The 15,175-nt window shown below is 44.4% G+C and overlaps 1 protein-coding gene across 1 annotated transcript in view; it reads left to right on the top strand.

Moving 5' to 3' along the window:
* The window catches only part of MTMR14 (myotubularin related protein 14), a 110,610-nt gene that overhangs the window by 51,415 nt on the left and 44,020 nt on the right, over window positions 1-15,175 (top strand). The window contains exon 17 of the mRNA XM_015819867.2: window positions 6,110-6,286. Coding sequence (XP_015675353.1) covers window positions 6,110-6,286 — 177 coding nt within the window. The remainder of the gene's footprint in view (window positions 1-6,109; window positions 6,287-15,175) is intronic.

Genomic DNA, 15,175 nt, shown 5'->3' on the forward strand with positions numbered 1-15,175 from the left:
GACGGGCTCGAGGTTGACTCGGCTTTCCATCCTTCCGAGATCGGTAAAACGAAGACCCAGATTGTTGGGGCCAATAGGCTGACACTGCAGACTGCTCAGAGCAGTGTTTCTCAACCTTGACAATTTTAAGGCATGTGGACTTCAACTCCCAGAATTCCACAGCCAGCAATGCTGGCTGTGGAATTCTGGGAGTTGAAGTCCACATGCCTTAAAATTGTCAAGGTTGAGAAACACTGGCTCAGAGAGTGCTGTAAAGAACTATGGGGCAGTGTACAAATCTAAGTGCTACTGCTAAGTTGCTTCCACATAGTGCTAAGTTGCTTCCTACAGTCTGATCCAGTCATAATGTATGAAAATTGCTGGCATGGTTTTGTACTAGTGTCAGTGCTGCTAACATTGGATGTTCTTGCTTTGACAATATATGGAGATGCAACCTTTTTCTTTCTTATGCTTCACACTTAGAATTAGATGTGCTGGGGGAGGGAGAGAAATGTGATGGGAGTTAGTTAGACATAACAATATCGTAATAATAAGAGATGTTAAAGGCATGGCGGGAGAAATAACTGGGCGGAAAGCCAGCATTTCAAACTAATTGGAGAATGTGATTTATGACAGTTAGTTGTAGGAGGGAATTGTGCTTTGATCTATGTGCTGAGGGGAGGAGAAGTCAGATCTTGGCTTGGACTATGTAAGTGCCAACCGTGTTCGAGTAAAGATTCTTTAAGGTAAACAATGCCTCAAAGTTCTTTGAAGAGTTTCGTATGTCGGAACCATAACAGCTAGTTTGTGAGAGCAAATTGTGGAAAGTGTAGTGTAAGTTGGTGAAATAATCTTTCAGTGAGGAAAGCGATTCGGAATCTCTTTCCAAAACCACCTTCAGGCTCGGCTCATTTGCCTCGTTGCTTTATTTATTGCGCCCCGTGGGCTCTTCCAAAATGTTAAGCGTGGCTGTTGGCCACCAAAAGGAAGCCCATTCACAATCTAAGTGATCATTCAATGCTCTAAGGCAGGGCTTTTCAACCTTTTTACCCATTGTACCACTTTTAGGATATGGCAACATCCGAGTACCACCAGTCGCCTAGCAAGGTGTCAAAAACTTGATAACTCCCCCCAAAAAAGGAAAAAAAGTGATAAAGTACAGATAGCCCTTGACTTACAACAGTTCGCTTAGTGACTGTTCGAAGTTACAATGGCACTGAAAAAAGTGCCCCCCAAGCCACAGCCGAGCAAGACACCTGCCTGCCCACCCCGCGGCACTCTTCCTCCTGTCTGAGGTTTTCATTGTTGTGAGCATTTCTGTTGAGGATTGGCAGCAGGGGTGGGGTGGGGGGAGTGTTTGTTTTTTATTCCTCCTGTCTGCTGGGTGGTTGCAGCAGGTTTTGGTCACTTCACATGACCCTGGGACACTGTGACTGTCATAAATATGAATCAGTTGCCAAGCATCTGAATGTAAATCACAAGACCCTGGAGATGCTGCAACATTCCAGCTGATCGGCGCTTCTTCTGGGCTCAGCAGAAGCGCCAGGATCAGTGCCGAGCTCCAGCTGGAGCCTGGCACTGATCCTGGCACTTCCACTGAGCCCTGACAGCCCTGCAGCTCCAGCCATCTCTCGCTCAGGCTTGTGCGGTGCTGCCATCGGTTCAGCTCATTCTCCTCCCCCGCTACCACTTTTCTAGGATGGTCGCGTACCACCTGCCAGGTGCCAATGTACCACAGGTGGTACCCCTACCACAGGTTAAAAAGCCCTGCTCTAAGGGGCCCTTCAGTTTTCACTGAGGAGCAGGAGGAGGCTCCTGTTTGAATGATCCCGAACCTCCCTTCAAGGCTGGGTTAGACCTTTGGGGCTGAAAATGGCTCTCCTGAAACCCCCTCAAAGTTCATCTGATGCTCTTGATGCTCTGTGGCATGGCCAGGGAGAGGCTCCTCGCTGTCCTTGGAAAATGGATGCCAGTGTGGGTAGTCAGTGCTGAGCTTGACGTTCTCACGGCTGTGGTGAAGCAGCTTTCCGTATTTCGGTACAGAAGTACTTCTTCAATCTGCAAAAGTTTTTTTGCCCAGGCATGTAATAAATATATACAGCACAACTGCACCATGTTGTGTGGTATTCTTGGCTGCAATATGTATTTTGCCAGTTCCATTTGGGGGTTCTGTTCTCCCTGCTTTCTTTGGCTTGACTTTGGGAACCCGAGGGAGGATCCGAGGGGCGGGCGAGTCCTCCGGCGTGACAGGCAGGAGCAGAGAAAGAGAGAGGCTGGGGATTCCAGAACCTTGCTGCAGGCTTTCCCTGTTCCCTTTAATTTGTCTTTCTTCTCCCCAAGCATGTGTGCTAATGATATTTTACAGGGCAATTATTCTGAGCTAAATCTGGGCTGCACTGAGAAGCCAGTGGAAGTCCTCTGGGTAGCCGTAAATTCTCAGCTTGCTGTTGTCACGCTTTACCACATAAAGTATGTGTCTGTGGGGGAGAAACCTAAATCTGTTCCTGGCAGGGGCATTCTAGAAAGGCTGCCCTTGCTATAAGTCTGTCCTGTACCGTATAGAACAGTGAGGGCGAACCTTTTAGACACCGAGTGCCCAAATCGCAACCCAAAACCCACTTATGTATCATCGGGTGCCGGGTGGGCATGGCCCACTGGGTGGATGTGGCCCATTGGGTGGGCATGGCCCATTGGGTGAGCGTGGCTGTGGTGGTAACGGCAGACTGGGTGGGACTAAAAAGTTCAATCAATCAATTCCAACTTTGCAAGATCTTTTTTTTTCCCGCGAGAAGTTGAAATTGATTGATTGATTGGACCTTTTTTTTTTTTTGCACACGGCGGCAGAGGCCTAAAGCGAAAAGGTTTTATAAAACCCAGCTGAAGGCCTAGGACTGGGGCAATGGTGCGTGTGCCCACAGAGAGGGCTCTGCGTGCCACAGGTTCGCCATCACGGGTATAGAAGCTATATGCACAACAGAAGTAAGAGCCGATGATGAAAACCTGAACCAACAGGAGGGCAGGCAAACCATTCGAAGCTGAATGTTGTTGTTCTGAGTTGGACTGCAAGACCAAGCAAAAGAATAGACATTCCATAACCGGAAGAACAAATTATTTTACCAAAAGTATAGAATGAGATAAACTTGTCTAAAGTGGTTGCCCTATTTACCTTATTTAAGCCTTTGAATCTCAGTTCAAAGCCACTGGTTCAGATACACAGGTCAAACAGGAGCCCTGAGTTTAGATAGCCTTTCAGCTATTGTCTAGATCAGTGGTTCTCAACCTTTTTAATGCCGCGACCCCCAACCAGTCGTAAGTCGAGGCCTAAACCGGTCGTAAGTCGAGGACTAAACCGGTCGTAAGTCGAGGACTACCCAACCGGTCGTAAGTCGAGAACTTTCCCTGCCCGGGAGCGCCGCGCATGCGTGGTTCTGCCCCCTGCGCCGACCGAGGCGTAGCTGGCAAGCGGCAGAGACGGAGCAGGCCGACCACCAGCTGGCCCAGCCCAAGGGAGGTAAGGCACCCGCCGGAAAAGGGGAAAAAAAATGGCGGACAGCCTTGCTTGGCAACCCCCGTGAAATGGTCGATCGACCCCAAATGGGGTCGCGACCCATAGGTTGAGAACCGCTGGTATAGAATGAGATAAACTTGTCTAAAGTGGTTGCCCTATTTGCCTTATTTAAACCTTTGAATCTCGGTTCAAAGCCACTTGTTCAGATACACAGCCCTGAGTTTAGACAGCCTTTCAGCTATTGTCTAGATTACTTCAGAGAGGATGTCTGCAATTCTCTTCGGTGGCATGCCTTATTTTTCCTTGTTTTGTTTCACCCTGTTTCTAGCACAGGCACAGTGTCCAGTAGAAGGAAGAATTTGCTGGCAAGGAGCTGAAAATAAGTCAGTTTTCTAAGAATAGCAAAGAAACAAGTTTAAAATGAGACAGAGGTTAGGGATTATCATGAGATAGGCTTAAGGTTTAAAATTTACAAAGCCATCCTTATTTGTCAACCTAAAGGGCATTTTTGAATAGATATTTTGTATGTTTCTCCTTTAAAATAAGAACGCTGGAATCAAATTCTTTAAAAGGAAGGCAGAACAGGTTTTTTTGTTTTTTTTTTGAGGGTAGAAACCATCCAACTGAGATAAAGGTCAGAGCCCTCCATTCAAAATGAAGCTGTCACTTCACAATGATTTAAATACTTGCGCTGTCCGTCTTGCATTGCGAAGTTGTCGTGAATTAGGGGGGGGGGGGAAATGTCTTAAAAATGGGCTCAAATGATGTGTGCTTGAGTAAGGTGACACAAACTGGTTGGGAAGAAAATGAGACCCGTTTTTAAAAGGTATTCCGGGTCTTTCTCCCTCAGTGTCCTTTCTAACCAGAGCTGGGATGACTGCACAAATCGGAAGGGGCTCTGTTCATTTTGGAACAGCCTCTCTCCTTTTAATTGCACCTCATCTCTGGCGGCTTGCTTGAGTGCCGGTAGCTGAGCTATTAAGCACTTCATCAAATCTCAGCCTTGTACCTGCCAGAGTCAGAAGGAAAGCGGTGGTAGGGAGATTTCTGAAAGCTTGGGGCTGCTGTCATGTGTGAGAGAAAGAATGGCTGAGGATTTTCCAAGGAAATCCTGGGGATTGAGGAGAGTCCTTATTAACATACAGGGGCCAGGGGTAGTAAATAAGCCAGGCCTCTGATAATTGCTTCGCAAGCATCTGGGAATTCAGAAATGGCTGGATGGGGAGTGGAGGAGAAAGAAAGGCAGACAAATGTGGAGCTTCAAAGGGAGGCTGTGGCAGGTTCAGATCCTTTGAGCATCAAAAGCTGATTAGTATAGTTGAAGAGCCACAGCACTTCTTTGGTTGCAAGTCTAGTTGAATTGTGTGTGGCTTTGCTGGTTCCGAAAGGGAGAGCCATCCCTGAAGTTGTTTTAGTAATTAGAGCCTGTGGAAGGAAGCTGTCCTTGTGGAATGGATATAGCTCATTTCCAGGCTGGTCAAAGCCATATAAAGGCTGTTCTATCATATTGATGAACATCCGAATATCTAAAAACATGTATTTATTTATTAAAATTGTTCACGTACTCTTATCCTTTTCCAAAATTGGAGATTTTTGAAGGATCTCCCATCAGTTTGAGTAATAGAGAGGGAAGAGAGACAGAAAGAAGCTTCTGGATAACTGGCACTGAGGAACTTAAATCACGAAGGTGACAGATTACAGAAGAGGCCATGTAGAGGGTATGGAGATGTCTCCTGTGGATATTCAAGAAACTCAACTCTGTCAAGTGCTGAGTTAGCAACTCAACTTGCATGACGTGCTAGACCAGGGGTCTTCAAACCTGGCCCTTTTATGACTTGTGGACTTCAGCTCCCAGAATTCCTCAGCCAGCGTGCCTGGCTGAGGAATTCTGGGAGTTGAAGTCCACAAGTCATAAAAGGGCCAGGTTTGAAGACCCCTGTACTAGACTTTGCTAAGAAATATGAACTATGAATTCCAATAGTAATGGGAAGAAGCTGGTTATCTTGGGAGTCTGTCAAGTGTGCAAGTGTTTGAAAACTTGTGCAGGTCTCTAAACTGTTGGTGGAGCAAAGATAATATTGTAACTGACAAAGTCTGCTGTTGTAAAAGTTGCCCATTTCTGAGGTAACTTAGAGAAATACTTATCTTAGGCTTGCCTTTCCCTTTTGTGATATGGAGACTGTCCTATATGAAACCTCTGAATATTGAACAAAAGGATGGTAGGAATAATACTGTGTCACATAGTTACATCTTTATTTTGGAGTCCTCCTGGCTATGAATAATGTTTAAGTTCCTAATTGTGATTTGTATGTGAAGATCCTCCTTTCAGTTATTCCATTGCTGCCAGATCTTTAATTATTAGATTGGCCACCTGTTTTTCTGTGCTGTACGTTTAAAACAGGTTAGTAACTTTAACTTTATTGCTTCCAGTCTATTACTAAATTTCAGGAAAAAATTCCCTTAACACTGATTGAAAATAATTCTGAAGTCTGAGGAACTTAACTTTATAAGTTTTTCAAAAGGCATAAGGCATGCCACTGGTGTAAAGGCAGAGTCAGACCCATCTGAGTAAAGTTCCCCAAGTGGACCAGGCATCAAATAAATAATGTTGTTCCTTTGCAGGAGGAAAAACTGTGCGTCGTCCCCTCAGGCTGTCCTGTGGAATCGGACGCAGCAACCCGAAGACAGGCTGCCCATCCAGGGCACTCTTGACGCAAGGTCCTCCAGCTCCTCTTCTTCCAATCATTCAGAGAACTTCTCCAGGCTAGGCAGCAGTCCGCTCGAAGTCCCCAAGACCAGGTGAGATGCAGTCATTCCTGTCAGTTACTGGGAAGGGGAGGATGGGACTTGGCAGTAGCTAGCAAGCACAGGTTTGAGTAGGGCTCCTACTGGGCACAGAGGAAATCCCTGACCCCTGTTGGAAAAAAAAAATGCGTTTGGAAGAAATCTGTCAGGTAGATGCGTGCAAATGGTTGGCAGAGAATCTTCTGGAAGCATTTCAAGGAACTTTCTAGAGAAAAAAAAATCCGGCATGAGCTTTTTTGCCTCCTGCAGTAGAAAAGCATAATTACAGTAGCAATTTACTGCTTTTCAGCTACACCTGGCTTCTGCCACCTGAGAGGCTTGTTCTTGCTGCCATAAATAGAGGCTTGGCTGACACCGGGAAAGTGGAGATAAGGCTCTAAATTTAATGGTTGGCATCTAGAGTCTGGGGGGTTGGTTGGAGAATGTCACCACTTCAGAGGAACAAGGAGCTGTAATGAACTGAATCTGGGACAGCTAAAAGATTCCGCTCGGCTCTCTTTTCTGGTTCTGATGATTTCGTGTCTACAATCTATAGGCTTGTGCCCACGGCTTTCCGGTTGAAAAAAGAAATGTAATCATCAACATGAAACAATGCTGAAATTTGTAGGATGCAAAGTTCCATATCCAGATTTCAAGGGACATGGAGATATGGAGCATTACTTGCAAACATAGACATCTTAAGGAGCCTGTAGAAAGGCAGTGTGTGCATGTGTGGTCCTTCTTAGACCCCCTAAAAAGGATGCACTTAGCGAATTTACATAGCTAGGAGGGGATTCATACAAGTGAAAATTACTCACTAGAATTGCAATTTAAAGTCTGATGGGAAGGGAAAGAATGCCCCACCCATCTAGGTGGATGCAGTACAGCAGCACAAGGCTAGTTTGACTATAATACAGGTAAAATTGCAAAATCTGATGACGATTTTGTCTTTTCGGCCAAGTAAGTCTTCTGCTGCTATTTCTTGTTGGTCAGAGTCTTCAACCTATCAGAGATGTATTTAAAACACCGGAGCAGAGTTCAGTTTTGTCAAGGGAGAAGCCAAAATTACACAGTATTTGTAATAGTCCTAGATCAGTGATGGCGAACCTTTTAGAGACCGAGTGCCCAAACTGCAACCCAAAACCCACTTATTTATCGTTGGGTGCCAGGTGGACGTGGCCCATTGTGTGGGCGTGGTCCATTGTGTGGGATGGCCCATTGTGTGGGCATGGCTTCAGTGGTAATGGCAGACTGAGTGGGATTAAAAAGTTCAATCAATCAATTCCAACTTTGCGAGATCTTTTTTTTCCTGCGAGAAGTTGAAATTGATTGATTGAACTTTTTTTTTTTGCACACGGCGGCGGAGGCCTAAAGTGAAAAGGTGTCACTGGTGTGATGGCTCGTGTTCCCGCAGAGAGGGCTCTGCATGCCACCTGTGGCACGCGTGCCATAGGTTCGCCACCACGGTCCTAGATCATAGGAAAGATGACAGTGGGACAAGCCAAAATGAAAACATGCTCAGGTTGTTTTCATTTGAAAAGAAAGATTTTGGGGGGAGATCCTCAGCAGGATTTTCTTCTTGGAATTAGCTCCCCTTTTTAGGGAACTATTAAACTACAGCAATGTGTCCTAGATTATTATTATTATTTTTTTGCAGAAATTCAGATATGCATTTTTGGCCGGTTTGGATTCGAAATGTTGTGTCCTGTTTTATGTGGCAGAGTTTGGTATTCAGGTTTTTATTTCAGCTTGAATTGTTTGTTGCCTAGAAGCCTGTTCAGATTCGATGTAATAAATACTTAAATAAACGCTGAGTGCTCTCAAATCCTTTATATATATAAAAAAATCTTTCTTCTCTTTTCCAAGAGGAAGAACTAAGCCTGGATGCTTGTATTCCAACTAGTAACTGCTGAATAGGATGGAGGAAAAATTCTGCTTCAGAGCCAAGCATGTTTGTAAAGCAGGGGGTCTTCAAACTTGGCCCTTTTATGACTCGTGGACTTCAACTCCCAGAATTCTGGGAGGCTGGGAAATTTGGGGAATTGAAGTCAGCTATGGGAAAAGAGAGAAAAAAACTAACTGGCTTTGATCCCATTTCCCGCCAAAAGGATGTCTCTTCTGTTACATGAGGCAGAGGGGCAGACGAGGCATGGCTGTCTGTTTCTGAAGGCTGGAGTGATGTTTAATTGAAGCCAAAGAAACATATCAAGTATTTAAGCTGGCAGGTATATGCATCCTTGCACTCCTTTGGCCCCGAAGCTGTGAAGGAGTGAAATCAAATGGCATCACTCAGTACTGCCCTGTTGAAGGGGTTGTCTCGTTTCCTACGGAAACTGCAGCAAAGGATGAAAGGAATTGAGGGCTGGGAAGACCGCGCCGTTCCTATTTGGGTGTTCCGTTCAACTGCAGTGAAAGAAATGCTTAAAAAAAAAAAAATGCAGGCAGTCCTCAGCTTACCACCACAATGGAGCCTGCCAGTTACAGTTGCACGTTTGGACGGTCATAAAGTAGGTTCACTCGTGTGACCCATCCGATTTTACGACCTTTTGGTGACGTTTGTTAAGCGAACCCATTGTAAATACCGTTTTTGGCAAAAACGTCATAAATCGCAGTCATAGGATCCTGCAAAGCAGCCACAAATGTATTTGAAATGCAGTCATGTGATTGCTGGGGGGGGGCTGTCATAACTTCAGTTCATAAGTACCTTTGGGGGGGATGGATGTCATAACTTCAACTTGTCATTTAAGTGACCACTCGTAAGTCAAGGATGACCTATAGCAATCTGTCTGCTACCCTACCTAATCAACATGGCCCATGGTAGAAAAAATAAAATGAGTTGTAATAGCTTATGTATCCACAAATATGTTGTTAGTAGCGAAGTCGTGTCCGACCCATCGCGACCCCATGGACCACGTTCCTCCAGGCCTTCCTGTCCTCTACCATCTTCTGGAGTCCATTTAAGCTCACGCCTACTGCTCCATCCAGCCACCTCATTCTCTGTCGTCCCCTTCTTCTATTGCCCTCAGTCTTTCCCAGCATTAGGCTCTTCTCCAGTGAGTCCACAAATATACGGCTAATTAATTTGTGTCTTAATGGCGTGAAGAACTTTTGCACTTTGTGGAGCTGTCCGTGGTATTTAACCCTCTTGCATTGGGATGCACTTTGTGGATGTATTTATTTATTTATTTTAAAGTAAGATCTAAAGTGATCTTGCACCTCATGGCCAATCTGGATGTTTTATTTTTTTAATGTTGCGTGTTGTTCCCAAGGCTGTACAAGCTGCTTTGACTCCAAAGCCAGCTTAAATTCTATATTAGTAATATTCTTCAAAAAGCAAAGATGATGCTCAGGACGGGTTTTAGGATAAAAATATGCCTGAAAGTCCTTTTAAGTGTTTCGTTAATCAGACACATGACATCAGCAGGATTAATGATGTTTAAGACTCGCATAAGTGGTTAGCAAATTGTTCAAGCTGCATCTGGAAGCATTCCCCCCCCCAAGCATTCCCCCCCCCAAACAAAAATAATAATAAACTCACGGGCAGTTTTGTAATAATTTTGAGAATGCAGGTAGTCCTTGACATGACCACAGTTGAATCCAACATTTCTATTGCTAAACGAGACAGTTAAGTGAGTTTTGCTTTTGCTCCATTTTACAACCTTTTTTTTGCCACAGTTGGCAAGTGACTCATTGCAGTTGTTAAGTTAATAAAACAGTTTGTAAAGTGAACCTGGCTTCCCCATTGACTTCTGCTTGTCAGATGATCGCAAAAGGACACTGCAACCGTCATAAATATGAGGCAGTTGCCAAGCATCCGAATTTTGATGACGGGACCGTTGGGGACGTTGTAACAGTCATCATTGTGAAAAACGGTCATAAGTCACTTTTTCCAGTGTCGTTGTAACGTTGAGCAGTCACTAAATGAACTGTTGTAAGTCGAGGACTATCTGTACCGTTCCAGAAGTTTGGAAAGGACTGTTGGGTGGAGTGCTGGTGTCTTCCCCAGAACGTCAAAGTGTTGTATTTCGTAACGCTTATATTTGTCTGTTCTTTACATGAATTCTGATCCAATCCAAAAGAAACCGAAACTTTAGCTTGACAAAAAGAATTACAGCTTTGTAAATTTGCAAAAAAAAAAAAAATTGTGAAGGAACAGCACTTTCACTTTCAGGCATGTTATCTTCCCTCTTTTCTCCCTTTTGCCCAATTTACCTTAAATTTACCTTAAAACTGAATTCTGATCCAGATCTGCTGACAGGTTTACATTGATGAGCTAGGATGATTCCCACCAGGGTTTGAGAGGTTAATTAATACAGGTAAGTCTTTGTTTAGTGACTACAATTGGGACCGGCAACTTGGTCGTTAAGCAAAGCGTATGATCTTATTTCAGTTTTCCGTTCGGGTTGTAAAATTATTTTCATCACCACTGTAACTGTTTGAATGGTGTCTAAATGAGGCAGTCACTAAAGTGAGGCAGTCACTAAAGGGAGGCAGACTACCTGTATACTTCTTGCCCATCTCAATCCCTGCTGTAGCTGGAATTTTTTAAGCTTCTGCCCACTGAATGGAAATTCTTGTTCCTATGTTTCACCTCTATTTCAACCTATGAGTTAGGCTGGACTGAGGGAGAGTGAATGACTTATTATAGCACCCAGTTAAGATCCACAAATCAATGTGCATTTGAATCTGGGTCTTTCTGGACTTAATTCAACATCGTAATCAACCTACCACTAGGTTAGCTAAAAGTTTAAAGTTATCTGAGCATTGCCATAACTTGGGCAAATCTATTATATGTCTGAGATAAGCTAATGTCTATTGCTGTAAATGTGACAAAGCAGCTTCTTGTGCCTGGTTTGGGGTGCAAGACTCTTGGATCTGAGCTATTGTGAGCTTGCAATTATGCCCCGAGCCAGGTAATACATGCTGTAACATGTCAGCAAAGTGATTTTGCTTGAAAATTTCTACTGCCTGCCCCAAGTGGTGTTTGATTGCAGGTTGTATTTTTAGGGTCTGTACAAAGATCCGTCTGCCATTCAGTCACTGTTGATAGAGTAATTATTAGGTCTCTGCTGTTTCTAGTTAAATATTTGCACGTAGGGAGCTCTTAGCATGTCTCTCAATTACCATATTGCTGCTTACGTCAGGCAGATGTGGACAACTGTCAGTGTTAGGCACCAGGCACTGATGCAGAGTTTAATAATTAATAATAAACTAAAATCCAAATTGTGACAGGCAGGCAAAGCTCCCAAGACAAGCTGACTCTTACTGCATGGAGATGAACAAAGGCACGGGGGGGGGGGGGGGAGAGGGAAGAAAAGTTCTTTTTCAAATAAGTTCATACAGTTTATTTCAGCTTTTCTGGCCTGATAGAGAAGCTAGCGGCACCCATAGTACAAATACTGAAATTCTGGTTTATTTCTCTCCACAGTGTCAGAAATGTACTGAGGAGTTGCTTGTGTAGATCTGTGGGATATAAACATTTTTCTAGAAGGCCGAGCATCCTAGGAAATTATATTTTTGTTCCCAAAGTGCACTTTTCACCATTTCCACATTTGTGCAGACGCTCCGTATACTTAATATGGGGCCCACAAATGAGACTGTTGGATATGCTGGCTGGCTGGCTGGGGAATTCTGGGAGTTGAAGTCCGTACATCTTAAAGTTGTCATATTTGAAAAACACTGATTTGGGCCGTGCACGTCTAACCTCCTGCTTGTTTCAGGAATCCAAACTGAAATAGTCATCTAGCTATAGTCATTTATAGCTAGTCCTCTCGCACTTGAGCATGTTCAGAGAAGGGAATTCTATCATTTCTTTGACTAGTTAGTTCAGCTGTTGAACCGCTTTTAAAGTTAGGATGGTATTTCTGACATTCATTTGGAATTTGCCTTTCCTTATCTTAATTTTTTTCCCTCAGATCTTAAATTTTTAGCTCTTTAATCATAACCACTGCCCTTCTTTCAAATTATATTCGTTTCTCTGAATTTTTCATCAACGGTGCCGCCTAGATTCAGTCCCTGAGGTTTGAGCTAATGAATGCAGAATAAAGTATAATGACATCTTCTCATAGATTGGAAACTGCAGTTCCATTAATATCATCTCAGGCTACCAATAAAGGAGAGTATTTATATCTCAGGGTTGTAATGAGGGGCTCTTGGTGTTCCCTGAGCTTGGTTGTTTTTATAGGCAGACGTTTCATTACTCAAACTAGATAACATCATCAATGCTAGTAAGGAGTGGGGTTTGCTCTTGATTTATATTCTAGGTCAGGGGTAGGCAACCTTGGCTTGCCTTGACTGACAGGGCAAGCCAGTAGAATATAAACTTGAGGGCAAACTCCACTCCTTACTGCACTGATGACGTTACCTAGTTTGAGTAATGAAACGTCTGCATAAAAACAACCAAGCACTATGGGATCTCTCATGATCTAAGGCTGCATTTAGTTTTGTTTGGGGCATGTACTATATTTTTGTTTGTTTGTTTGTTTGTTAGATTTCTTTGCCTCCCATCTCGCCTTGAGGCGCCTCTTTACTTATGGTGCTGTTTTTTCTTTCTGTATTTATATTTCAAAATTGGACTTCCTAAGGCGGCTGTAGTCTGTCGCATCATATCAACGTCCAACTTTTATTTCAAGGAACTCAGTGCAGTGACGATTCCTTCCTCTTATTATATTGTACCCTGACACCTGTTTGAAAATCATGTAGTAAACAACCAAGCTCAGACAGCACCAAGGACTACATGATCGATTTTTTTGTGTCTGTGTATGTTAAGAAGGAAGGATTTGTCTGACCTCCTCCACAACTGCCACGGTCTCTGATACTTTTAAAATCTTTGGTTTTAAGATTGAATACCTGAAAAGGGATATTAAATGAAAGGAGCCTGCAATAGAACTCTCTTGTGTCTTCTGATGATGATGATGCTATCCATTCATCACCAGTCGTGTCCGACTCTTGGCGATTCTGTGGGCCAGGTCTCTCCACATCTTCTAATTTTGCACTCCTTGTGTCCTCTTAAGAAACCCCCAAATTGATGCCCTTTGCATAACTAAAGCCTTTGCCAATAGGTAGTTTACAAAAATAGCCTGCAGAAGACTACAGTTCAAACCCAGTATCTGGAGTTGGAAGGAGCCGATAAACGAGTGATATCAAAGATTTGCCCTGGCACCTCCTGGATTTTACTGCAAAATAGCCTCTACTAGTTTGCAGTAAAATCAGGCTATGGCAGGGTTAGGCAACCCCGGCTCTTTTATGACTCATGGACTTCAACTCCCAGAATTCCTGAGTCAGCTATGAGGTCCTTGGTGCTCTCCCTCCTAGCACCGATGATATCACCTAGTTGGGTAACAAAATGCCTGTGGGAAAACAACCAAGCTCAACACCAAGGATCCCACAGTTCAGCCCTGAGAGACAAACAGTTGTATATCTTTATCCGCAGGGATTGCTCCCAGTGCTGAACCTCCCATCAGACTAAATCCTTGCCCAAGTCTTGAACTCCCCTTCCGACACCTCTCCCAAGTCTAGCATTTGTTCAAGTTTCTCTTTTCCTTACCACAGTGGTTCTCAACCTGTGGGTCGGGACCCCATTTGGGGTCGATCGACCATTTCATGGGGGTCGCCAAGCAAGGCTGTCCGCCATTTTTTTGTCCGCCATTTTTTTTGTCTGCCATTTTTCCCCCTTTTCCGGCGGGTGCCTTACCTCCCTTGGGCTGGGCCAGCTGGTGGTCGGCCTGCTCCGTCTCTGCCGCTTGCCAGCTACGCCTCGGCCGGCGCAGGGGGCGGAACCACGCATGCGCGGCGTTCCCGGGCAGGGAAAGTCCTCGACTTACGACCGGTTGGGTAGTCCTCGACTTACGACCGGTTTAGTCCTCGACTTACGACCGGTTTAGTCCTCGACTTACGACCGGTTGGGGTCGCGGCATTAAAAATGTTGAGAACCACTGCCTTACCAGCTAACTTGGCTTATCTAATCAGGCTGTGGGAGGAATGAAAAGCGCTTCTCAGAAACCACCACCACCACCCAGTATTTCTTCTTGGCAGAGAAAGTTGGTGCAACGGAAAGATATGACCTAATTAAACGGAGCCCTTTCTCCAGGACTACAGCATAAACCCACAGGATCTGAATGGTGTACCTGCTAGAGACAAGGACAGCCCTATCACAGCCTGTCTTGCCCTCATTAGCCGGCTTTCCTTTCAGAGAGGGGCTGACTGGCTGGCTTTCTCTATATACGATGTGCAGAGTTTCTGCTTTCCCTTCATTTTGAGTAAGCTTAATGATCACAGGAGAAGGCTGTCCTGTTATGAGCTGCTAGCCGGTTCAGAAGCAGAAGGCAAAGAATAAGGATGCATTTTCTCAATGGAAGGAAATAAGAAAAGTCCCCCTCGGGATTCTGTGTTGAGGCCAGTGTTCACAAATTATCTTGACTGATGGGAAAGCTGTGACCCGGCCAGATTTGTGAATAATACGAAAACTATTAAGACTGCAGAATATAAAAAAAAAATGGTGGTGGAGAACTTTGGAAAGGACTCTCTAACTGGGTGAAGGTGGGCCAAGTGGAGATCGGGACTTAAATTAAATTTACATCACCGCGATGTAAAAAAGATACTGAGACTCTAGAAAGAGTACAGAGAAGAGCAACAAAGATAATTAGGGGACTGGAGGCTAAAACATATAAGGAACGGTTGATGGAATTGGGTATGTCTAGTTTAATGAAGAGAAGGATGAGGGGGGGACATGATAGCAGTGTTCCAATATCTCAGGGGCTGCCACAAAGAAGAGGGTGTCAAGCTATTCTCCAAAGCGCCTGAAGGCAGGACAAGAAGCAACGGGTGGAAACTAATCAAGGAGAGAAGCAACTTAGAACTAAGGAGAAACTTCCTGACAGTGAGAACAATTAACCAGTGGAACAG

This window comes from Protobothrops mucrosquamatus, unplaced genomic scaffold, assembly GCF_001527695.2.
Source record: "Protobothrops mucrosquamatus isolate PMUCROS unplaced genomic scaffold, P.Mucros_1.0 scaffold1007, whole genome shotgun sequence".
NCBI lineage: Eukaryota > Metazoa > Chordata > Lepidosauria > Squamata > Viperidae > Protobothrops > Protobothrops mucrosquamatus.